Source organism: Phaseolus vulgaris, chromosome 3 (assembly GCF_000499845.2).
Source record: "Phaseolus vulgaris cultivar G19833 chromosome 3, P. vulgaris v2.0, whole genome shotgun sequence".
NCBI classification, from domain to species: domain Eukaryota; kingdom Viridiplantae; phylum Streptophyta; class Magnoliopsida; order Fabales; family Fabaceae; genus Phaseolus; species Phaseolus vulgaris.
In genome coordinates, this window is record NC_023757.2 from 2,816,498 (window position 1) to 2,844,199 (window position 27,702).

The following is a 27,702-nucleotide window of genomic DNA, read 5'->3' on the forward strand; positions in this document are numbered from 1 at the left end:
ATACTTAACTTGATCAATGAACTTTAGATTAAAAGTTTTTTTAAAATATTTATTTTATGTGAACATTACATAAGTCAGTATAATAATTGAATTATTTAAGCACCTTTATTTGAAGGTCATTTTCTGATATAATTTCTTGCAGTTGGACATCTGGTTTCCTTAGGCTGTAAGGATTAAGATAGGGATGGGATGACTTTGACGTGTCATTAACGCGTTTCCCTCTTAATCTTATTTTTCTGCAGGATATTATTTGGATTTAGGGTTTACTTCCTTCCTTAATCTAAAATAACAATATTTTAAACTACGATAGATACTAAATTTTTTTTTTCTATATTACTTAAGAGTTAAAATCAATGATAATTTAAATAATTTTTTTTTTAATTTATTGAGATAACTTTTAATAACAAAACTGTGAAGAACTCAAAAGCGAACTTGAGATCGAAACATTATCAAAATAAATAATTGAAATAATAATTTTAATGAAAATAAAAATTATTGTAAAAAATATGTTTACACCAAACCAAACATTTATATATATTAAGGACAGAAAATACTGATGTTAGTCATTTTTGTATGACTGGATTTTTACATGTAATTTTATTTTATTGAGTTAAAATTTTACTATTGTTATAAATTTTGATTATTTTATATAAGAGTAAATAATAATTTTAATATACTTTTACGTGCATATTTATTTATTTTTACGTGACTTTTTTAAGATATTTAAATTTAAAATCAATTGAAGACATTAGTTAGAAAGAAAAGAAATGAATGGGGAATAAAGATTGATAGTTATAAAGAAAGACAATAGATCGTGGGGAGTGTGAACATATAAGTTTTACCAGTTACATGAAAGCTGGTGAAAAAAAGAAAATTAATAAAGTGATAATGGAGGAAAAAAATATAAAAAAAAAAGTCCTTTATAAAGTGTCATATATTAGTTTATAAAATTAATTGTGGAGTTTTTTTTACATTAATTCTTACAGTTTTATCTATTTTTTAAACTAAAATAACTATCTATATAAAAAAAACTGAGAAAAATTGTCTAAAAAGTTATAAATATTATTTATATTTATTTTTAATTAAATAACTTTACTCTTTAATAAATAAAAAATTGTCTAAAAATTATTAATATTTATTTTTAATTGGACAATTTGGAATACAATTACTCCTAACTAAAATCCAAGTATTGTTTGAACATGTAACAACTATTAACTAAAAATCTTAAGTATTATTTAGAACACAATTATTTTTAGTGAAAAATCAAGTATAGTTTGAATTTTAGTCAATCATAACAATGAAATAAGTGAGAAAATCTATCTTTGTGAGGAAGAATTGTTCATGATTCAACGTAACCTTGAAAATTAGTCTAGTCATCCATTTGAATCACAAGAAAAAAATGTATTTCATACGTGTTTTAATTTTTTTTTGATAAATTTTGTTCTCTTATTGTGGATAACGAGTGGTGTGTAATCGTTGTAGTACTAGACTAGTTGAAAAGTTAAATCTTTTTGTTATTCTCCATTCTAAACCTTATAAGCTTCAATGGCTAACTACTGAAGGGAGATTGACAGTTAACCAACAAGTGAAGGTCAAGTTATATGTAGGTAGTTATAAAGATAAAATTTTATGTGATGTAGTGCCTATGAAAACATGTCATGTCTTATTGGGACGACCTTGACAATTTGCTAAGAACTCCATGCATAATGGTTGTACCAACGAGGTTACCTTCACACATAAAAAAAAATCCTTTTTATCCTTTTTCACACATTTTCAGATGTTAGATGATCAAATAATATTAAAACAGAATATAAAAAAAATGAAAAATCACTAGCTCTTATAGAACAAAAGGTAGTGTCTAAAGAGTCTAGTAATAAAAAATATGGAAAAATGGAGGAAAAACTTAGAAATAAAATTATGTACTCCTCTCTAATGAAATCTTGTGATAAATTGCCAAAAACAAAATAGAAAAACAAGAGGAATGACAACTTAATAAGACTAATTTTTATATAACTGTTGAAACTAACTCATTTGATTTGTTAGATGTTTCCAACAAATGGTCATTTGATCTTGGATGACAAATATAGTTTCAAAAGCAGGAATAAGGTTGTTGTTCGATATCAACCCTATATATCTAAGGACAGATCCTCTAAAGAAGGTGGGGATGATGACAAAGCTCCCAACCACAAGTTCTACTAGAACAAGAATCAGAAGACTCTAAGAAGAATGGAACTTGGCAAAGACTATCAGAGAAACATTCTTAGGAATCCAAGGGGAATGGAACTCAGTAGACTCATTTCCTCCATTAGCTTCCACCAACTTCAAGTAATGTTTCAAGAAAAAACAACTAGAGAAGATGATGCTATCAACAATGTTATCTATAAAGCTTGTAAGGTCACAAAAAGATTTTTACAACATTTTGACACTTAACAATCTTTCACTTATTCTTCTCCTTCTCCTTCTTCCTCTTCAAAGGATAATCTTATATAAAGCTAGAAGAAAGAACCATTTGCAAATCTCTTTCAAGTTGTTTAGTGCTTTTGAACTCAAATAGCCTTGTGCTTTATGAATTATATGGGTAGTCAGAAGTACACACACAATAATAAGCTTCAAGAATATTTTCATTAGGTACAACATAAGCTTGAAAATTGTATGCATTTATCGTCTATTAAAGTTTTCACTTAGCAGATGAAGTGGAGACTACAAGGTGATACATTATCTGTCAGATGAAGTGCTTGTGTTTTGCAAGATTTGTTATTTTTTATAATTCATCATCTTTCAGAAGAAGCATTTTCATGTTTTGTACTTTGTTGTGATAAACACTTAATCAAAACTACATGATTGTTCGACTTTACTATAACAATCTTCCTTTTTTTTATAGTGCTTAAAACAATAAAGTTCAAACGTGAGGTTTTCATAAGGATACAACAATATCAAGTTTTCACAAATATTTTTCACATGAACAAACTTGCAAATAATATATCATAAAACATAAGCTTAATGGGTTGTCAGACTTTTTAAATTACTAAATTTTCATTATTCAAATCATATAAACAAGATATAATCCTGAAACGATTGAGTACATGTTACAGTGAGATGAAAATGAATTGAATAATAAAATCAAACTTTATAAAATAGCCTATTGCTTTTTCAAAACAAAATGTAAAAAATCTATAACTCATTAGCTTGAGCCACTCCCTTTGAGATTATACGTCTTTCCTTGTTGAAAAATCTCCCTTAACTTGTATTTTCCCTTTTTCTTCTCTTCAAAGCATGAACTTCATATCTCATATTCACTCTTCCCTTTTTTAAGCAAATAGAACAAATGGGTAGACAACGCAAATGAACAAATTCAATAAACCTCTTCCATATATTCACCATTAGAGAATAAGACCATCGATGCATACAAAGATGTGGGTATGGGAGGCTTGGGTCCAAGATTGAGCAAAAAAGTAGTTTTGCCCCTATCGAGCAATTTCTTGAATAGTTTTGTCATGTGCTTGAATAGTTGGTTAAAGTAAAGCACAAAAAACATATAGAGTAGCCTTTAGACGATCATTCTTGGTTCATATAACAAAAGCTTGAATATGAAGCACATGATAGAAAACCATTGTGCAAGTTGGTAAGAACATAGAGAACACATACTCAGTTTTGGTGGGGAAGAAGTACATCTTACAAACTCTACTTAAATATGATTGAGAGGGAGGAAATTGTGTGTCCACGTAGGGGAACTTTATGTCAAAATTTACTCAGTAAAATCTTGGTTAAGGGTCCTATATTGTTTGATGTAGTAGTTTGTCTAATAGTTCAAGAGCGTCCAGTGGTACAAGATTGTCTGTCTTGACCAAATCACTTGTCTTCTTCATGTTTATGTCTTCAAAGCATTAGATGGTATTAAACCATCTTCTCTATATTAATTGTAACTTCATTTGTTTGTTATTAGAGTTTGTTTGGTTGATGTTTTGAGCTCAGATATGAAGCATTATTCATATGCCTTCTTCAATCGTTTTAGCATGATTTACAGAAGTTAGTTTTGACAATTATTTTTGTATAAATAGGAGCTTTTATAAATTTTTTGTAACCAACTTAAAGTTGGGATTTCACTGCGAGAAAAACCTTAAGCTGTAATATTTGTTATTAGTGAATTTCTGATTGTGGATGTAAATTGAAGTTTATTGACACTTCAATTGAATCAAGTTAATTTCTTTCTGTGTTTTTTCTTCATTTTCTTTTTTGTTTAATAGTTTATATATTCTTGCGGGTTCTTCATTATAATTTTTACTCGTTTGTGCTAGTAGGCAGTTTAGGGTTTGAGAGCTTTTCCTTAACAAATTGGTGTGGTGAGCAGGGAAACTCAATTACCATGACTTTTGCAAAGCATGATAATGGAGGACCATCTATGAAACGACACATTGGTCCTTGATAAGGTCTACGACTAAGATGATATAAGAGGATGAAGCCTTAAAGAATAGGACTTTAGGAGTGTAAGCCACTAAGATTATCTTCTTTCTTCTTAGTCTTGTATAAATATTATAAGTGTGCAATTTCTTCCTGTAATTGTAGGATTTTTATAGAGGCATAAGTGACTTAGCCTTGGGCCTCCATTGAGCCTCCAATTAAACCTTGTTTGGATGGCTAACCCATGAAGAACATAAGAGAAACTCGACTAAAGTAAGGAAGAAGAGAAGCACATAGCATGAAGTCCCACATCACTTAGGATTAACTAAATTTAGTGTAATTTAAGGCACTTCTTCCTTTGGCTTGAACGTTCACTTTTGTACATTTTAGTCCCATATCTTTTGCATATTATGTGCAATGAGAACTTAAGGTCAAAGTGATGTTAGAAGCAAGAACAAAAAGACTTGGCATATTTAAATTAGTAGGCAAAGCTTACATGTGGAAACCATAAAACACTTAATGTGAGAAAGTCTAATTTAAAGGAAGTTGAATCAAACTTCCCAAAAATGATTATGACAAAAGCACACAAACTCTTATGAAATTGTATTCTTAATATGGTGTTATCAAAAGCACAAAAGAATATGTGCAATAAAAGTTGTCCTTCACCATGCACATTTAGTGTAATAATGAACATTGTAAGTGAATAGTCAAGCACGTTCTGAAAAACGTTGACAGAAAGGACAAAGAAAAACATGCAAGCTAGAACATTCCTTTTCAGGACATCTATAAATAGATGCAAAACCAATTAAATGAAACATATGAAAATTGAGTGAAAATTACATGAAAAAAGTATTCTAAAAGCTTTTAAGTGCTTATTGTAAAAGTTTGTCTATGACTTTAAAGTTATAAAATTCTTTGTAAACACTTTACTTCTATGAAGTGAGGTTCTAGTGCAAGGAGTGATTATTTCATACATAATATTGTTTAAAGTTTTCCTTGTAAACACAAACAACTTTTGTTGTATTTCTAAGAGTGACTTTGTGTACTTGTTTACAAGTTAAAACTGACAATGAATACTATTTCTAATCATAATGATTAGTAGTGTTAAGGCATAAATGATTAGGGAGAAGTCTACACATTTGCCAACAAGTCATCCTAGTTTTAATGTCAATAAACAATACAAAATTTTGGTATATCTAAAAGTTTGCCAAATGTGAATAAATCCAAGATTGCGTCTAGTCTAAATAGATGCAACCGATCATTCACTAGACATCTTACGAAGGATTAATAGGTGACCAAAGACTGAACAAGCAAACAAAAGCACAAAAAGTCTCATGGTTATCGTTAGACCATGTTCAAACATAATATAAAGAAACATTAGACACTCATAAAATATTAAGATTAAAGTCTTAGATGAAGATCTCGGTAGACAACCCTAACAACATATTAGACGCTAAAAAAGATCATCTAAAAGTTTTAAAAAAACATATCACAAACCTTAAGAAAATTTTGACACACAACCGTGACTAATATATACTCATTAACTATCTAAAGACTTAGAATTTTTACATAATTAATAGTACTTTATATATATATAAATAATTAAATAATAAAGATAAACTAATAAAAGTAATTCTCTTATACTACTCATCGTGATTATGGTAGACGAATCATAAATAGTTTTGATAGACTAATGTCAAGATGAATAAAAATAGGAACAAATATACTCATTTTACTAAAAGAAATAAAAATAAAAATTAATCAAAAAACTAAATACACGTGTCTTTTAGAATCTGAGGATTATTTAATCAATTTTTAAAACATAAGTACCAAAATTAAGTTTCACAAAAATAAAAAGAAAAAAAAACATATTTATGACTTTTCATGAGTTAAAAATATCCATATATTTAATGGTGTAGAAGTGTCTTCCATGATCTTCCACTCTAATGTATTATTTTTTAACTCTTTGATATTCCAATTTTAATTTAGATTATTATGTTTTGCCCTTTGACCATTGAGAGCAGCTCCTACTTTTTTGTGTTCCATCAGACCTAAAACCACCTTATACCTCGTCACAATCACTGTTACAAAGAGAGAAAAATACAAAACAACACAGAAAAAAAAAATGCAACAAACTGTAACGGCATTGGTTAGAAACGTTTTATAAAGTTACAAATGCATTTCATCACACAGAACGACATGCGTCAAGCACAAACGACTCTAGTTTTTTTTTTTTTTTTTTTTTTTCGCGCATCGTAGTTAAACCGAATGAATCAAAGACTCTCTTGGTGGCCACTGCACTCTCAGCACCCAATTTCTGAAACACTGTGAATATTCATTTTCAGATTTTCGTTTTTTTTTTTTTCTGCGATTCCGTTGAAAGATTGAATGCGCTTTTCTACTTTCCAGTTTTGTGACACGAGTATTCAATTTTCCACATAAATTGTGTAGCATGAGTCATCAATTTCTCGCATAAATTGTGATACGAGACCTAAACTTTCTCCACGCGAGAAAAATCGAAACCTAGAGTTTTGGAGATGGCGGAGTTCCAGCTCATCGTTGTCGTCGAAAGCACCGCTGCTATGGGACCTTATTGGGAGACTATTCTCGTGGATTATCTCGACAAGATGATCAGGTTTCCTTCCTTTTACTTCTCTCTTTTTTTCTACCAATTTTAATGTTAATTTCCCTTTCATTTCGATCAGAATTAGTTCTTCCTTTTTCTTTTGTTCTGGCTTTGGTTTTAATGGTGCTGTGCTCAAAGTGGGGTTCGTTTTTGTTGGTTGTTAATTGATTTCGAACTATAGAAAGAAGAACACCTTTGTTGTTACGCTTGGTGAAACCCTGATTTTAATATTATTATTGATTTTTTTTCAAGATGGAATATAGCGTTTACTTTAACCATGGTTTGAGAGATGTGTTAGCCTTTAGTGGCAATAAACTGCTGATATCTTTATTTGGGTTTTTTGAATACGACATGTCTATTCGGCTAAACTGATAATCCTTTGCAGTAATTTTTGATTCTTAATTGTGTTTCTTGAGGAACCGTCTTTGTTTCTTAATTGTGTTTCATTTAAGTTTCTAGGATTACAGTAGTTTTTGATTTTGGGGTTGATGTGTTTGTATGCTTCTCCCTCTTGCACTGGGTTAAATTTGGGAAAATGGACGTAGCCTAGTTCAAAAGTTAGCACATAACTACTTTTAGACAACCTATGGGATCGCCATAATCCAAGGCCATGCCTTTTTGTTGACGCTATTTGATCCTAGCAGTTGAAGGAATCCTTAATGGTAGTCATTACAAGTTTTCCTTGCTCAAAGGAATATTTAAAAGAAGTGGGATAGCAATTATGGTTCCTAATCATACTATACAAACAAACCTTGTTGTTGGAGATCTCACATCGATTAGAGATAAAAACATTTTATAATATATAAGTGAGTAAAATGTTCATCTTATGAACCGGTGGTTTTATAAGGTTGAGTTAAGCTTAGTCCACTTATTAATACTTGTCAAGCATATATATTAAAAGTTTATAAACCACAACAATGTCAGAATTTGTGAAGATGAACATTCGAGCTTATTGTTCAAAATTAATACTTTCATATTGGCTGCACAAATATATAAAATGATGTACTCAGTTAGAAAAATTCCTCTCTTACCGTAGGCGACCAATAGCGCCTTTTCTCTTTTCGTTTATGGCAATTGAAGGTTTGTTGGCAGAATACTACTTAAAAGAGAGGGTCGAAAAAAATACCCTCCTAGATAGAGGCATAAAAAGAACAGGTAAAAAGAAGTGTTCAGTTGGAGCAGAATGGTCACTTATTTATGGTTCACTTTTTTCCCTTGTTAGGGTTTAGATTCTATTTTCCTTATTGTTGCTTAAGATCATGGTTGTTCCAAGGAGGTTGCTGTCACCAAGACTTAGAAAGATTGATTACATCCTTAAGTTCTTTATGCCTTTGTGTTGTCTTGTTTGTTTTTCCGTTGCAGGATTTCTTATCTGCACCTGGGTTTTTATTTTCTTCATATTTCTCATAGAATTTCCTTTTTCTACCAAATTCTACCAAAATAAGAATACAATAATGCTCTCTGATGAGGCCATGGGCAGAAGTTTCAAACGAAGGTCCTGTCCTACAAGAAATCTAAAGATAGGGTAGAACACTTAAAATATCCAAACATTCCTTTCCTGTCAAATACACCAATAGGTAGCATGTGAGCACAAAGTCCTCCTCCTCTTATTTCTGCTGAATTCCTGAAAGAAACTGCTCTCACTCTGACAAGTTACAACACTGAGTTCACCAAGAATTAAAAAATCCAAATTCTTTTTTCTGAATGAAACGTCTGCTCTGCAATGGTAAGTAGGTAAAGGTTTCTGATCAAGTATCAAAGAATAGGACAATATATTTATTAGTCCTGTACTTGTAAAAAATATTTTGGGAACTGGAATTCAACAGAAGTCTTAGCTAAAAATAGATAGTCATGTTCCTCACCTGCTCTGGACTTTGGTAAACCATGCATTGCCCATTATTCCAAAAGCTTTCATTGTTTGTTTATATGTAAATTTCAGTTTTTTCATGTTGTCTTACTCATGAAGTTATTTTAAAGGTTATATACTGTCATCACCTGTTTTAACCAATTGTGGTATTTGTACAGGTCTTTCGGTGGAAATGACTCAACTGGGCAGGTAATACGCATTTTGCTTCCCGGAAAATTTCATAATCTTTGACAAAATACCAGTATCTACTTTGTCACTGTTCTGATTTAGTTGTCTTATGTCGTAATTTGTTGAATGTATTGGCCATTTTCATAAACTTTAGAGAAAAAATATTCTATCCTTAGGGCTGCCAGCAGTAGTAGCTGTGCTTTATGTCTAAAGTTTCTCGTGATGTGGCAAAACACTATTAAGTATATCAGTATTATTAGTTAGGAACAGTAAAAAGGTTTTTTTTTATGTGATTATTGATTGTTTAGAGAGGTCAGAAGTGAATTTGATGATATACTTGTAGATGTGATATTATTTCTATCTTACTGAATGATGATCATATAGTTTTATTTATTGATCATACATTTCCCCCTTTTTTTGCAGAAGTCATCGACTCCCAATGTGGAGTTTGCTCTAGTCACCTATAATACTCATGGATGTTATTCTGGTATAGTTCTGCTATTTTTTTTTTCATGTTACATGTTGGCTCTTTATTTAGATTTTTTACAAAATTTTTAAACTAATATTGTTGCATATATCCCTTGCCAGTTCATTTTCTTTTTTTATTTACACCTTTTGCATTTCAAATAACTCTTACCTTACCTATTAAAAAAAGAAAAAAAGGTAAAATAATTTCTAAATATAAAGTTTCTGCTGATTGTGTGTCTGGAAGGACAAATAGTTTCTAAATATCAAATTTGTGCATTGTGTCCCCCCCCCCCCCCCCCCCCCCCCTAATTGGAAGTTAAATTAAACTAGAAAGTTGACAAAGTTTATCTACCCACTTTTAATTGAAAACATAATCTCTTGAAATATGCTGCTTGAGTTCTGGCTATTACACTGGTAAGTTTATTTTCAATTGACTAGTCTATTGAGTATATACACTTAGTTGAGCATCATTGCATGCAGGTTGCCTTGTGCAACGAACTGGTTGGACTAGAGACCCAGATGTTTTCTTCCTGTGGCTATCTTCTATACCATTTAATGGTGGTGGTTTTAATGATGCAGCAATTGCTGAAGGGCTTTCTGAAGCTCTGATGGTATGCGTGTTGTCTACATTTAGATTCTTGTTTGCCTGTATTCTTTCAGTGTTCATTTGATATCTATATATCTGATCTGGATAATTCCTGTATGTTGTTTCCCTCTACATCTTTTGTCTCTGTTTCTACAGAAGCACATGTGTTCTTTGCTTTCTTACTCTGTCTTGGATTTATTTATTATTTATTTTGATCAAAATATTCTTATGCGATGGATTGAATGTGGGTTGACATTTGGGGGATATATGATAGATACTATGAAAGTTAGGGTACTTGGAAATTCCCCTATGTTTAATTACACTTATAAGTGCATATAACATCACAGATAATTCAAGTATTTCAGTACATTAATGGTGGATCACAGTGATAGTGATATTGCTGTGCACTTTTATTGGTTGGATGAATGCATTTTGAACTAAATTAATTTAATGAAGCTGATTGAATTAATCATGTTCAGGAGCTAAATTGGCTTGATCAGTTCATATTGGCCATTTATGCCAATTTAGCTCCTTAATTCATATGATTTGAGTTAACAAGCTGAGTTGGAATGTTCACAGTATTCACAATAGCTGAAAAGTAGCAGCTTTGCAGTGTTATCATGGGGCAGTGGCTGTCGTGCATGAGCGGCTACAATTGATTCATGGTATGTTTTGTCTTTGTGGCATTTGGCCACAATGATTGGCCCAAGAGCAGTCCTGCATGGTTTTATAGTGCTACTATATTGAGGGTTTTTGAAAACCCTTTTTGACCCTTGAAACTGTGTCGTTTTGTGCAGTTTTCTGGTGAAAACCACCCTTCACTCTTTTCTCAGTTATGAGTCCCGAATTCTTGACACCCTCTGTTCTATTCTCTGTCCTTTTGGTCTGTGTGACAGTGGACAACTACGACACATCTCAAGGACCCCTTTTGTTATTTACTATGTTTTTCTTTACATTTATATGATTTTTTTGTTGGTAATTAGGTATTCATAGTATATTTGAGTTTTTGTTTTCCTTTTCATTTGAGTATTTATATGTATATAGTATAAATTATTAAATCTGTATAAAAACAACGGCCATCCTGTCTTGTGCTATATAACACTAGTGTTTTTGGGGTTGGCTTTTACATTCCAACCATAATAAGTATGAGTTGAACCATGGTTATCAAACTCTCGTCCGAGTTTACGTGTCCACTTGGCCTTACCGAGTTAACTCGGTAGTAGACTCGTTTTTTTTGGATAAACTCGGTAGACTCGGTTAAATTGGAGTGGACTCGCGACTCTGGTCCGAGTTGGTGAGTCCAACTGGGTTTTTTCTTAACCCCAAAACGGTGTCGTTCTGAATGGGAAAATTAGGGTTTCACGTTTCATTTTTGTTTGTGTTTGCGTCTTCTTCTGTGGAGTGCGACAGTCGATCTAGCGGAGCGTTTGCGGGTTGCAGGTGGTTTGTGCGGTGGTTGCGGTGGCCGCGGGTTGCAGGTGGTCGCGTGTTGCGGTGGTCGTGTGTTGCAGGTGGTCGCGGGTTGCAGGTTGATAGTAGACTCTTACGATCCTACGAGTCGAGTCTACGGAGCTCGCACGAGTCTACGGAGCTCCCACGAGTCTACGTAGACTCGCGAGTTTGACAACCTTGAGTTGAACTATAGTTGAGTAAAGAAAACTTTTATGGATAAAGAAGTTACATACCTAAATTATTATGGTCATATTATTAACATTGTTTACCTTAATTGTCACTGGCTATTGTCTCATTAAGAATTTGTTTACTGCTTGTATGAAATTGTTCCTGTAATCTGGGGAGTGATATTGCTTATATATATATATTTATATGGATATAGATTTAGGAAAAGATGACCAGAAGTTGGTTAAGGTGAAGGAAAGTCTGTTGGAGGCACCGATGAGGATAGTAGATTGCATGTTTTATAGCCCAGTGAATGATATAGAGTTGTAGGGGGAGAACTACAAGGACATTTTAGGAAGTTTTGAAGAGGGATCTCGTGATAAGTAATATATATCACCTAAAGTTTGTCTTTACCCAAGTCCATGGGATCCATGCAATTGATCTTTCCTTTTGTGCAATTTGTTGGAAAATGTCTTTTTTACCCCGCAATATGGATTAAGTCATCAAGCAGTGTTTTACTTGGTTTGCTAGTTTCTAGGAAAAAAGTGTTACTACAAAGCTAAGTTTCACAAGACATTCTATATTGTATAATATGTTCTAGTAAGAACCGGTCAAATACACAAGAAGGGAGACTTGAGTTATATATTAATATTTTTTGCAATAATTAGCTAGTGCAGTTTCTTATCGAATGATCAAATGCTATTTTTGTGTGATAGATTCATTGTCAAAATGTATTTTCGCAAATTTTGTATAAAAGGAATTCCTTCTTTAATGTTAGATGTGTTGTTCAATAATGTACAATTTGAAAGTGCTAAAAATAAAGGAAGATATACGCTCTGTACTTACTGGTACCCATGCTAACAATACTACATCTTGTTCTTGATCAACACGATCAAGTTCCACTATGCAGACTAATGCTGCAAATTACAAATCGAGCATTCTTTGGACCTCAGCCACTCCTGGGTAAACAACCACGTATTTTTGGAACAACAACCACTCTTGAATAAGACACTGAGTATTATTTGGAATAGTAGTTACTCCTGGCTAAAACATTTGTTTACAAGAAATGTGATCAAAAGAGGTGTTACGTCCTAAGATGAATACAAGATAATGTTTACTCTTTTAGGTTGCTAATGTTCTATCAACATGCTAGATTGCAAGCTTTTTCACTTGAGATTTTTTTTATCTCTATAAAATTGTTTGTTTGTTAGTGAGCATAAGTTCTTTCTTCTTCAAATGTAACTTCTATTTCTAGAGATCTTGAAAGATAGCCGTTGCAAATTTTTACTGGCTGTTGTGAGTCTTGAGAAGTTCTTCGTTTGTCAAGCTGTGTCTGACAACGTAGATTATGAGGGTTGCAATAAATGCTCTTCATGCAACATTAATCGCAATTTTCTTCTTGAGGAAACATTCTGATACTCAACATGACTTATCAGGCCTAGGTTAGATAAATTTTAACTTTTAATGTCAAGATTGTACAAGGTGGTTGGTGCATGCAGAGGTGCCAAATAGTCCTTTCATAGATGTTGTTGGCATAAAACAACATTGACACACTCTTCGAAGCAAATGTGTCTGTCGAGATTTAATACTTGAAACAATTTCATGTTTTATACTTTGTTGTAAACTAGTTAATTAAAATCTCTTAGGGTGATGTTTAGGTTTGTTGATCTTTTCTCTAATAGTTTTAGACTTCCATGTTCAAATATATTATTATCATATTTCTATAACTATTTAAACATTGTATACAGTAATACAACCGACAAAGCAAAATAAAGTATGAAATTTTTCTATATTTCTTTCCTATTCTTATTTATGCATTGAAAGTATCATTATTTTTGTATTGCTTTTGGTATGCTTCTTAATACTGATATCTTTTTTGTTCCGTGTACAAAGGGCAGGGCCACACTTTTCCCCTTTGTGTACATACACACATGTTGTTTTCTGTTATGTGCAGAGAGTACATATGCACTGATTTCTGCTTCATGTGACATACACTCCGCTTTATGCTTACCAATCTCGGATAGTGGCACATAGTGGCTAACTTTGAAATAGCTATACGGTCGGATAGCAGGAAGTGGGTTGATGACTATTTTAAATATATACAAACTAAATAATTTATATGAATACTCAAAAGAAACACAAAAAGCCCAAAATTAAAGAAATTCATTTTAAGTAATAAGTCAGTTTATACACAAAAAGTCAACTATCAACCTAGGAGTAGTAAGATAAGAACATAGTAATGACTAATGTAGTAAAGAAATGAAAGACGAATCTAAAATTACTACAAGCACATCATACCAAATTAGATAAAACAAATAGCAGAATACTAGCTGGGATATGTTTAATGGAAGAAAACAGAAAAGAATCTGAGAAAAAAAAATCTTATACAGTTTGAAGGAATGTAGGTCAAAACTAGGGGTTTTAAATAGCGTGCTATAGTGTATGTAGTAGAGTAAATAGTGGCTGTTGTAGCCACTAAAGTGGTGCTATGTTTTTTATTCCAAAGAAGTCCCTCTCAACAGAAGCAGTGACACATTAGGGCTGTTTTTGGGATTTTAGTTTCCAAAATTGAAGTCTATCAATGTAATAATAGTGTAAATGACTAAGAAGACATGGATTTAGAAGACGATGATTGATAAATTTTAATTAGGGAAGCTGTATTTGACTTTTGTAGATATTTACTTGTATCTGTGTTGTTTTGAGAGTCAAGAAACTTGCGATTTTTTATTTTGAGTAATTTTTTTATTGTTTTTGAGAATTTAAAAGTAGATAGTATACATTTCATAAACAATAATTATTTTAGAAATAGCGGCTATCCTATGTTCCTGTGGCATTTTTAAAGCTGGCTGTTATGTGCCATCTATGGGTCCAAACAAGGAAAACTTTTTGTGCGGTATTTTACCTGGAAAAATGATGTTCCAGGGTTAAAAATGGGCTTTGAATGCCTGTGTCATGGTAGTGCAGCGTTGCTATTTTGGCCCCTTTTGCACCCAATGTGGCTTTTATTGAAAATTGCTCCACTATTTGAATCACTTAACAAACAGCCTATGGCTGCTCTGCTGTCCTACTGTAGTGCACTATTGAGTACTATGGTTCTGTGAGTGTAATATTGAAGAGACTCCTGCTCTTGAACCTTTATTTTGTTCAGTGAGATCTGTGACATTTGCCTCCCCCCCCCTCAAGGTGTTAGAACTCAAAAGCCTCTAATCTAACTCTATCCTTTCCCCTCCTTTTGTTGTCATTTTGGATTTCTTATCCTTCAACCTTTTGTACATATATTTCTTTTTTTCTCTTGAATTTGTTTTAATCCATTCAATGTCTTTTCCTGTTAGAGAAGAAAAACTTCATTACAAACTAAAACATATGTTTAGCAACCTAAAGTGATGATAGTTCCCATTAGACTGAAAGTCGGAAGCTTTGTTCTTTGAGGCTTGAGGCTACAGTTTTCTTGAATTTGTGCTTTTCTTTTCAAGTTATGGATAGTCTAGTGTGTAGGGAATCTATTTATTTCTTTAAATGCCTTTCTTTGTGTTACTATACATGTTATTAGTACACTTATAACTGGTTTCTGTTCACTTCTTTTGGATATCTTATGATAGCTAGAATGCATTTTTGTTGTGTAAGGTCTTCAGCATTTCTTGTGTGATACACACCACCATTCATAATCTGTAGTAATTTTTTCTAGAGTGAAGTACATAATTTAAAATTGTTATTTAGATAGTAGAAACTTTATGGGCATCTCTTTGGGCTGAAAGATTAATTTAGATCCTCACACGAGTCACACCTAATGTTGGAATGCTTAGATGTTCCCGAATTCTCAAAGCGGAGGCCCTAATCAGCAGAGTGTGGATGTGCACAAACATTGTATCCTTATTGCAGCTAGTAATCCCTATCCATTGCAGACACCAGTTTATGTTCCACGACCACAGAACCTAGAGCAGAGTGAAACCATTGACTCTGACTCTGGGAACCGTTTATATGATGCTGAAGCGGTGGCCAAAGCATTTCCTCAGGTATTCTTTGTTTATTTATTTTGGTGGAACTGTGTTTTTGTTGGCTGTGAATTTAGTCTCAGTTTTAATGCCTTGTGTCAGTGGTCAAAGCATTTACACTTTGATTAATGGTATGAGATCTTGTGCATGCAGTTTTCTATTTCCCTGTCAGTTATCTGCCCAAAACAACTTCCCAAAATTAAAGCCATCTACAATGCGGTAAGGATGACACATCACTCTTCTACTAAAATGTGTTTGATTCAGCATTGAAAATTCATCACTGAATTTTGAGTTAAAAAAAATTATTCTGTAAAGATGTAATGTTTGAAATAATTTTCATTTTAAGTTCTGGATTTATAAAATGAACAAAATAATAAGTTAATTTATATATACTAAAATGAACCATTGTCATTTAATAATTTTCACAAGGAAATGTTGCTATCGAAAAAAATCTAATGACCATGCATATGCTGAATTTTTCAGCACCTTTTTACTTAAATTCTATATTTGTTGGTTCCAGAGAAGCCTGGCACTTGACACAGACATGGGATGTTGCATTAAGATGAATGTCAAGAATATGCAATATATTCTATAGATTGCACCAGATATTATAAATTACTATTCTATTTGAAGATATAATACATATATTATGAAATATTTTTCAAATTTTTGAAGAGAGACTAACTATTTTTTCTTCTATGGAGTTTTGTTATAATATTGATCATATTCCTTTGGCATTTTAGGGAAAACGAAGTAATAGAGCAGCTGATCCACCACTTGAGGCAAAAACCCCTCATTTTCTTATTTTAATATCAGAAAGTTTCAGGGAAGCTCGCAGTGCTCTGAGCCGTTCTGGGATCACTAGTTTGCCTTCAAATCAAAGTCCTGTTAAAGTAGATGCTGTTTCTGTAACACCAGTTACTGGGGCACCCCCAACTTCTATGCCATCAGGTCATTTTACATTCTGTGTATGCTTCCTTGTCAAGGCATTTTCATTTACTGCAATATTTATTGTTTGCCTGGTTAGTTTATATTTCTTGTTTATCTTCACTTTCGGGTGGAAAATTTAAATAGAAACTTCATTGTGGATCTATGTTTACATTACATTGCTTTAGGGTACTAATTTGTAGAACTCAGAATCAGATAGTTGCTTTAGGTTACTAGTTTATCATTTTTAGTTGGTCACTGGCCAGCAGTTTACAATAGATGTAAGTGCTTTATTATTTTTTTATGTTCTGGTTGAGGATTTATTATATAGTTAACATGATTTTTCTATTGATTTTTAGTTAATGGATCTATTGCAAACCGGCAACCAGTTCCTGCTGGTAATGTGGCTCCTCCTGCTACTGTAAAAGTGGTAAACCTAAGATCCTTGAGACTATTCTATAACTTGTGTCTAAACTATGGGACTGGTTTTAGTTTTTTTCTGACTCAATTTTTCACATGATCCTTGATTTTATATAATAAATCTTTAGGAGCAAGTTCCTGTAACCTCCATGGTATCTGGGCCTCCGTTTCCTCATAATTCGTCTGTTCCTCGTGCTACTAGTACTAGTCAAGTAGTTCCAAGCTTGCAGACGTCTTCTCCATCTTCAGTTTCTCAAGATATTATAACAAATAATGAAAATGCACAAGATACAAAGCCTACAGTGTCAATGCTGCAGAGCCTTCGTCCAGTGAATCCCACTCAAGCAAATGTGAGCATATTGAATAATCTCTCTCAAGCCCGGCAGGTGATGAATTCTGCTGCCTTAAGTGGTGGAACCTCTATGGGACTTCCATCAATGGGTCAGACTCCTGTTGCCATGCACATGTCAAACATGATATCTAGTGGGATGACATCTTCTGTACCTGCGGCTCAAAATGTATTTCCATCTGGACAATCAGGGATAACATCAATAACTAGTTCTGGGCCTCTTTCTGTTCCTGCACAGGTTGGACAAAACCCAGGTCTCGGTTCATTAACTTCAAACACTTCTAATTTGTCTTCAAGTTCAAACATTGGGATTTCACAACCATTGGGTAATCTTCAAGGGGCTGTTAGTATGGGACAACAGGCATCTGGTATGAGTCAAGGAAACCTTTCAGGGCCCCAAATGGTGCAAGGTGGGGTTCCCATGAACCAAAATGCAATGAGTGCTCTTGGTTCATCAGTTGTCTCTTCTGGGAATGGCACAATGATTCCTACTCCTGGAATGTCTCAACAAGTACAATCAGGCATGCAGGCCCTTGGGAACAATGCCGCAGCTAATATGCCTTTGTCGCAGCAAACATCAGGTGGTATGCAGTCTGCTCAATCCAAATATGTGAAGGTCTGGGAGGTATGTTGCCTTCCTCCATGGAAATTCACTTGTCAGAATTATGTTTTACAGCATTGGACTTTTTCCAGATTGCAATTTCTATTTTTAGTGCATTTCTCTTTCTATTATGGTTTCCCTGTAGTAACATTTGGCATCTCATCTCTTGTTCGATGAATTGTGATTGTTGGAATATATGTAAATATATAACATCTGATAAATTATAGTAATTAGCAACTATTCTATATTATAAATATTTATTCATATTAAGATATGATAATTCTAATATAAAATATATTAATTTGCAGAATATTTTTATATGTTATAATTTTGTATTCATCATATTATCTCATATATATATATATATAATAATAATAATTTTTTATGAATATTTTAACTTATTTAAAATTAAATAATTAATATTTAAATAGTTTCAAAGAAATATATTTGAACAATAATTATAATTTTAAAAATATTTTTCATATTTTATAATTTTAAAGAAAGTAACTGCATAGGTTAAATATAATTTTATGTAATTTAGTTAACATTATAATTTGTTATAATTTTCATTATTAAAAAATGTATTAGAAGTTATTTTTTGGAAAAGTATATGTGTTTTAACTAAAAATAATGTCATTTGATTATAATTTATATCATATCCTATAGATATCTAATTTGTTAGGTGTACACCATACATAAGATATGAATCTATGATTACAAAGTTTATCCTGTTTTTAGCCTATCACGTTTTTATCCTGCGCTCATCCTCACTACAAAACATGCCTTAAGGATTCTTGCTTGTAATTTTTGTATGAAATGTATATATTATAGCAAATTTGTTAATATATGCTAAAACTATAGTTATTAAGAATTAAGATATTAAGGATCCTTTTGATTTAGCAGCTCTATGTCATATAATGTATGAAGTAGCACTGATTCATACACGTACACCGGACATGACACGACTATGGACACCAAGACAAGGCTCATGTCCAAAATATTGGGTATAGGGACATCACATATATAATCAACATGAAAAATCTCCATTGAGAATTAAGATTTATATAATTCACATTGAAAAATCAAATTTGGTAAGCTTTATGATTTTCATATAATAACTATCCTCACAATAAAATTTTAAGAAAAGTATATCTTATTAATTAAAATAACCAGTTAAGTCCTGTGGAAAAAAAACGTTGATTCTTGCAATATTTATAAGATATTTTGATTTTATTTCATTTTACCTTTTTATGATACTAGTGTCTAGGAAGTGTTTAGCTAGTTCATTCACTCTATAATTGTGCTCAAGTTGTATCAAAGAAGTGTCTAAGATGTATTGAGGAGATGTTCATGCCAAAATCATTTTTCAATTGTGAGATTGAGGGGTGTTGGACACATATGGAAGACGTGACCAACATGTCGACATTCTATTTTGTAGAATTGGTGTTTTCTAGCATATAACTGAATTTTTATGCCTCTTTTATCTTATCACATGGTATCTAAAACTTGAGGCAATCGTAAATCTGTGTTTGCATGGTGGATCCACTATTTGTCGGCGATTTTGTTTCTCTTGTAAGTGTGTTTCTAATCTAGAGCAGATATTATCGACAACTACTTTTTTTTGAAGTTTTTAGTAAGTAACAATTTATTTAAAAACAAGCAAGGGACCTAGAGGAAATTTACATTAGAGGACCAAGGAATGAATGAAAACAATTGGAAAGGGAAGCAAGAAATTATAATAAAATTGATAGAACAAATTACATGTTGATAAATAAGTTGTGTTAGAGATCCCACATTGATTTGAGATTAGGACATGTCATAGTATATAATTGGGTGCAAACCTCACCTTATAAGCCAGTTTTATAAGGTCGAGTTAGGCTTAAAGTCAACTTCTTAATATGGTATCAGAGTTATTTAGAATCTATCCTAATGAGAGTTTGTTGGACTTATCAGGCCACCCGCTATTGGACCGCTATCAGATCACGCATAATATATAATTCCACACACGAGTTGGTAGGTCTTGGCGTGAAGGGGTGTGTTGGAGATCACACATCGACTAAAGATTAGGACATTTCATAGTATATAAGTGGGGGCAAACCTTACCTTATAAGCCGATTTTATAAGGTTAAGTTAGACTTAAAGTCCACTTCTTAGGTTTTATAAGGCTGAGTTAGGCTTAAAGTTCATTTATTAATATGGTACCAGAGTCATTTAGTGCCTATCCTAGCGAGAGTTTGTTGGGTTTATCAGATCACCCGTTATCAGGCCGCTATCGGACCACCCATAAATTTATAGTCCCATGCACGAGTTGCCAGCCTCGGCGTAAGGGGGTGTGTTTGAGATCCCACATCAATTAGATATAAGGACATTTTATAGTATACAAGTGGATGCAAACCTCACCTTATAAGTCGGTTTTATAAGGTTGAGTTAGCTGTTAAACTTTATGCTTAGTATATAAGTGCTTGCACTCTAGCCAAAAATGGCACCTCGAGATGGAGTATACAGGTGTTATGGTTGAAATGGGCAAGAGTAACATTGGAGGTTGTGAAAAATCTGTTAGTTCAAGCTAATTACCTAACTTGCATGACTTATTCTAATAATTATTTATACTAGCATCTCTCAGACAAACTCTCAACCTCTTTTTATGGTTAAAATGAGCAAGAGTAACATCTGAAGTTGTGAAAAATCTGATGGTCAAAGCTAATTAACCTTCAATACTTCTAATCATTATTTGCACAAGCTTTCCTCTCTCAAATTATCAACCTCTTTTTATGTTCTTTAATGTGAAACTGTTTTAAATGCAATGCCTTGCTAGCATGTTACTGCTTATGGCAGGTTTGTTAGTAATCTGCCTTTCTATATGTTTGTATAATTCTTGCATTTACACTACCACACCTAGTCTAATATTCCCTTAGCTTATGGTCCACAACAGGTGATTTCTAGTTCCTTGGTTCTTTACAAATACCTTATTTAGCACTAGGAACTTTTCTATTATCTCATTAAGTTATCTTTTTAAATCATAAAATACTGTACTGAAAACATCATATTTATACTGTATGTTGGTTATAATTATATCTATATAAATCTAAATTGAAGAATAATTGGGAAGTGTTGAAGTGGTAGCAATAATTTGGATTACTCTTGCATGCTTTGTTGGTTTTGTATATTTAATAATTGAAATTTGTGCAGGGAAGCTTGTCTGGGCAAAGACAAGGACAGCCCGTCTTTATCACCAAGCTAGAAGTATGTTCTCATATGCATGATAAAATTATTTTAATCTCACTTTAATTTGTTATTTCTGTTTTTAATTTGGACAGCCTATTTTCATATCCCTGTCTAGCCTTTTCCGTCTCATTCTTAGTAATGGAGATTGATGTAATTTTATAGCAACTCGTTACCTCTTTCTTGAATGATCCTGATGCGCAATTTTTGTGGGCAGGGTTACAGGAATTCTTCTGCCTCTGAATCGTAAGTTCAGGATGCTGTATTATCTCTTCCCAGTAGTATAGAAAATATTGTGTTTGAAATTTATACTAAAAAACTTAAAAAATATTCTTATTTTTGGTTGAATTGATTTTGGTTTAAATCAAGTGTTTAGTGCGATTATGAAATACCGGATTGTGAGCAATAGATACAACACTTTGATTGTCATAAAGAAGAACATTAGTAAATGAAACTTGCAATTCAGTGAGTAATTTAGAAATCCATGTTAATTTAGTGGAAGTTTGAGAAAAACTTCTATACTCAGCCTCAATACTAGAACGAGCAGTAACTCGCTGCATTCAGGACTGCCAAGATATTAAATTGGAACCAAGCAAGATGGCTGCTCCTGAAGTAGAATGTCTATCATCAATATCAGATGCCCGCCCAATCAACATCACAAAAAGGCTTTCAAGGACAAAGGTTAGACAAGAGATGCAGGCTGAATATGTAGTCCATGAAAGAAGGTACCTTTAAAATACCTAAGTATGCATTTTACCACAACCCAATGAGAATATAATGGTTTGGCCATAAATTGACTGACGAGGTCCCAAGTCCCATTGCTCTGTAATCCACACATCTTGTTTATCACAACTTGTTTCCATCCTAGATGGGCAAACACATCACTTGCAATCTTAGGAATTGAAATAGAGTGTAAGGAAGAAAGACTAGAATATTAAGAAGGAGAAATACCTTAAAGAACTTAAAGAAGTATAACAAGGTGAAGTACTATGTGTAGAATGTATACGTTTATCAGAGAGCAATGAGAATTTCAGACTTACGATGCAACACTGAAAGATGAGACGAAGGAGTAAGTGTCAAAGGTGAGTCTATGGTGTTGTTGGTGCTAGGTGGGGGCAGGAACCGAACAGAGAAGAGAGAAACTGAAAAGGCATTTGATGAATTCTGTATGTTTAGACCATGATGAAGCTAACGTTTTTTTTTTCCTGGAAATTCTAAGTTGTCTTTTTAGAACATAAAAGATATGAAAGTCTATTTTTTGAGACATTCATCATCAAACAAAGGTGTATATACAATTCTTGACTATCAATTTAGATATTTTCTGAAGTTTGTTAAGAGTCTATGAATCATTGATTTTGATGTTATTATCTGTCTGAAATGCTTTGTATCTTCTGTTAACTTCATTAATTTGTTGATTTTCTCACATGTTATTGATTTGGATGTCAGACTTGCATCAAATTGGCCCTCTGTAATGCAAATAGTTCGCCTTATATCTCAGGACCACATGAATAACAAGTAACTCCTTATTTTAACTGTTGCCATGTTCATTTCCTCTCATGGACACAGACACACATACTCATTAATATTGGTTCTTAATGTTTTCTTGTAGGCAATATGTTGGAAAGGCAGATTTCCTAGTTTTTCGGGCAATGAACCCGCACGGATTTCTTGGTCAGCTGCAGGAAAAGAAGCTGGTATGTTATCTTTGGGTGTTTTTATTTTGTCCCATTCCTATAAATCCCCCTTCTCCTAAACGCTGTTTGAACTCAGCCACAATTTCAATTATTTCCTGAATTTTTACCCTTGATGTCTTCTCTAAACTTCTTGCTCATGAAAGTTATAAGTAATTCAGGTTTAGTTCTATGAGCATTTTAAGGCAACAACTTAATGGCAAACGATTTTGAATTAATAATACTTGTAACTCAAGTAATATTAATGTATGTTGCATTACGTTCTTGTCTGTCTCATAATGATTTGACTTAATGACCTGTCAAAGGTAACCTATAGGTTCAAGCTGTTTGCAAATGATTTGAGACTATTTTTATTTAAATCTAAATAAATCCCTTAGGAGAAGGTTAGATGTGTTCCTCTACTTTGGGTGAAGGTTTGCCAAAAAAGGAGATTGCAATTTTTGGCCCTGCAGTTTCGCAGTTCATTGGTGTGGTTGGAATAGAATGGCTACATCTTGGAGGGTCTTTGCCCCTAAACTTGTTACGGGATAGAGTTAGTTCTTTGCTCCAAATGAGGTAGTCCACCACATTCTTCAGCAATCTAATAATCTTCTCCAATTCCAAAGCCTGAAATTCACACAAGATAGGTAGAAACTTAGTAACACAGTTGAGGTTCAGATTGTGCATTAATACCATGCGGAAAAGTGAACATTTTTTACTTATTTGAAATTGATGCAATGGGGAAGTATAAACAGGAAGAGGAGATTAATTCTTATCAGGCAATAATCTTTAAATGCTTTGTCTAAAAAAAACAAAAAAGGAAATAAAACAGATTCTAATTATGTCAATTCCTAATAATTTGATGTACAAATAAAATCACATAATTTTGATTGATTTCCATAGATCAAATCCCATGATTCTGATTGCTTTCCTTAACTATCATACACTGTATATGAAGAATTACCTTATGCATGTGGACCATTGGTTTCATTTCTTGCAGGAGGAATTTTTTGTGGTCCTGAATTTGTTGTTTGATTTTTCAGTGTGCAGTCATTCAATTACCATCACAGACGTTGCTACTATCTGTTTCTGACAAAGCCTTCCGCTTGATTGGGATGCTTTTTCCTGGGGTAACATTTAGTTGCTGATTTGCTTGACGCTCTATTATAATTATTGGCCTGTTATACCTTGCTTATTTACTTGAAGCCTTGAATGCTTGCAGGACATGGTTGTATTTAAGCCACAATTGTCCAGTCAGCAGCAGCAACAAATGCAGCAACAGCACCAGCAGATGCAATCACAACAGCAGCATCTTCCGCAGTTGCAACAGCAGCAGCAACTTCCTCACATGCAGCAACAGCAACTTCCTCAGATGCAACAGCAGCAGCAACAACTCCAGCAGCAGCAGCAGCAGCAGCAACTTCCTCAGCTGCAACAACAGCAGCAGCAGCTTCCTCAGCTACAACAGCAGCAACAGCTTCCTCAGGTCCAACAGCAGCAGCTTTCTCAGTTGCAACAACAACAGCTTCCACAAATCCCGCAACAGCAGCAGCTACCTCAGCTTCAACAACAAATTCCACAACTACAGCAGCAGCAGCAGCAGCTTCCACAGTTACAGCAACTGCAGCCTCAGCAGCAGCAGATGGTTGGGGCAGGAATGGGTCAAGCCTATGTTCAAGGCCCTGGGAGGTCACAGCTGGTTTCTCAGGGACAAGTTTCTTCCCAGGGAACAACAAACATTGGTGGAGGGGGATTCATGAGTTAGCTCAATTTTTCATAGGTTTCCCCACGGCCACGAAGGGTATGGTATTAAAAGAATCATCTGCGACAGGTATCCAGTCACAAGTATTTTAGCTCATAATTTATCACTCTGATACGTTTTTATCACAGAAAGACGTTAGAATGTCCATTTAATTTATTCTGCAATGTAGCCATTAAAAACTCAGCCTAAATAGTTAATATTTGAAAGCATGTTAATTTTAAAGTTAGGTAGAATTGATTTTGATAAATATTTTGAAACTGGAGAATGAAATTGGTAAGTGTAGGATTGACTGTGTTTAGCAACCCAGCATAATGTTGAAATATGAAAATTTGTAAACAATGCCGTTTCTTTTCTCCTGTGATGTAAACAACTAAATGTCTATATAGGTATTCCTGTTGGTAAGAAGTTGTATATTTGTGCATCACAAAAGAAGGAGGCCACAAAAAGGTTATTAAGTGAGAAAGAAGGTTAAGTATTGTGTGAGAAACGGGATGAAAAAGGATAAACCGAGAAATTGAAAAGAGAAAAAGAAAATTTGAACTCTTAGATTTTAAAATTATTATATCTAACAATAAAAGTATTGTTGGTTCTTATTATTGCTATTGTGATTCTGCATTGGAGAGTAATGGCGTGATCTCCGTGTGTATATAATTACCATTCTCAAAGAAAGCAATCATTCGCTACTATTCAGTGCTTGTCTTTCATTTTCCATACTGTTTATGATATACTCCTCTTAGTCCTGCAAACAACTAACCTCTTGAGGTTAGGTCACATACCAACTGAAAGAAAGCACAAGCTCTACAAAAAGGGCGTAAACCTACTAAATTTTGTTGGGGATTGTCCGATAGTTTTTGGAACAAGTTCACGATATTTTAAAAATAGTTCATGAGATGACTAAGAGCAGTTTACTCAAGTAGAAAATGGCATTGAACATGTTGATTTATAACCTCAGCTATATCCAATTCTTGTCATAATTAAAAGTATTATCAATATCACTTTTAGCTTACTATTAGTACACAAAGTTACTTTTTTTTACTATTTATTAATTTTCAAAAGTAGATGTTATTTGTGGTTGTATATTCATTAAGTTTGATAAGTACATGTTATTTGTGGTTGTATATTCATTAAGTTTGATAAGTACATGTTATTTGTGGTTGTATAACTAAAGTTTTTTAAGATAATACAAAGAAAATTTGAGTATATAAAAAGATCTATCCTTACTCCATAGTCTATTTCACATTACTTAAGGATTCATAAATAATGTACACTCTACTTGTCTATCAAACACACTATTACAAGCTTGTGAAAGTATTTTGCATGACCCATTTATATAAGATGTAAATGTTCATTCCTTCATTAGAATTTTCTGTATGGAAAAAACTTCCTTTATAAATGTGTCTTGCACTCAAAGTGTTGTATAAAGGATAACATTTTTTTCTATATTATTTCTCTACTATTTTCACAGCACCATTTTGATACAAACTAATGATTGGTACATTGTGGTAGAATCATTTATGAGACGTGTTCTTCCTTATAAAGGTGTGTTTAGTGTTGAAAACTTGTTTTTGTCTTCTTCTAAGACTTCAATTGCATTTAAGCTATTGTATGTGTCTTTTATATTTATATATATATATGTATATATATGTATATATATATATGTATATATATATGTATATCTATATATATATATATGTATATGTATATATATATATATATATATATATATATATATATATATATGTATATATATATATATATATATATAAATTATGTTTTAGACGTAGAATTATTTCAATTATATTGTAACTTTTGATATCAATCTTAATGTATTTAAATTATATTATATTAATTTAAATTATATTATATTAATTTAAATTATATTATATTAATTTAAATTATATTATATTAATTTAAATTATATTATATTAATTTAAATTATATTATATTAATTTAAATTAAATTAAATTATCTTTCTGTAAATAGATAACATTTATTACATATATACAGTTGATTAACTTTGGATGAGGTGATGTTAAGTGTATAATTTTCCTTCAAATGAGACTAGATTTATATATAGCTTTTAAAAAATATACTGATTTATATGTGATTCTGTTTAAATAATAAAATGAATATCAAAGTTAAAATTAATAAAAGTTAAATTGTATTTCTATTAATGATTTCATTTTACAAATTAAAGTAATAAAAATTACTTTGCAAAAAAATTTCTCCGTCTCAGAAAAGTCACGAAAAGAAAAAATGCAGGTAATAATGTCCCTATTTATTCTCGTGGTCATAATATATACATGTATAGAAAAGGTATGATATAATTGATAGATAAAATTGTCTTTTAAATATATATGTTCGATTTCAATTTGTAGATTTAAATATGTATATATTCAGAAAAATCATCCCAAATAAATTTCAGTATTTTTAAAAGATTAATCTTTTAGAAAAATTTCCTACAAGCATGTAAAATATAATTTCAAATATAAAGGGACACAAACATGATACCCAAGTGGTTTTTGCAAACTTTATGGGGTTGGAAGGTCATAAAAAGCCAATTTTTTTGTGGTTGGAAAGCTACAATTTGTATGGTGAGTTGAGGGTTGAGTGTTTTTTTTTCTTTGGTCTTAGGAAAGAAAAAGACATTGATTAGCATAATGTGTTTAGTCAAAGGAAATGATGTGTAGGATAAGTTAGGTAGTTTATCTATTTCAAAAACATTGCGAGTAAAAGGAAGACTACAATATATAAGATTATTATATATTGTCTTCTCTCTCTCAGTTCATACATTATCTGTCTATTCTTATAATATTTTGTGTATGTTTAGTTTCACCATTTTCATGATCACATCCATTGGCTCTTGGATTGGAACACAGAGAGTACAATGAATGCTTCCTCACAATTATATAGTTTCAAAGAGTGAAAGTAAGCTTTTTTATGTTAAGAAAGACCTATGTTTCAAAATGAATAATAAGAGGTTAAAAAAATATCAAAGATTATGGAGAAAGATTCACAATAGGAATGTA

General features: G+C 32.4%; 1 protein-coding gene across 2 annotated transcripts; it reads left to right on the forward strand.

The window, feature by feature from the left end:
- Positions 1-6,589: 6,589 nt before the first annotated feature.
- Positions 6,590-25,078, forward strand: LOC137806254 (mediator of RNA polymerase II transcription subunit 25). Of its 2 annotated transcripts, none has more exons than XM_068606259.1 (16): positions 6,590-6,725; positions 6,808-7,033; positions 9,050-9,080; positions 9,483-9,546; positions 10,008-10,138; positions 15,534-15,743; positions 15,876-15,941; positions 16,466-16,673; positions 17,009-17,079; positions 17,198-18,043; positions 21,209-21,262; positions 21,459-21,487; positions 22,688-22,756; positions 22,851-22,935; positions 23,955-24,041; positions 24,134-25,078. In XM_068606259.1, the coding sequence occupies exons 2-16, from the start codon at positions 6,936-6,938 to the stop codon at positions 24,674-24,676; spliced, it is 2,592 nt and encodes an 863-aa protein (XP_068462360.1). In that variant the 5' UTR covers positions 6,590-6,725; positions 6,808-6,935; the 3' UTR covers positions 24,677-25,078. The 2 variants fall into 2 exon arrangements, with proteins under 2 accessions (XP_068462360.1, XP_068462361.1); XM_068606260.1 differs by having other exon boundaries at positions 6,592-6,725; positions 6,850-7,033.
- Positions 25,079-27,702: the final 2,624 nt, after the last annotated feature.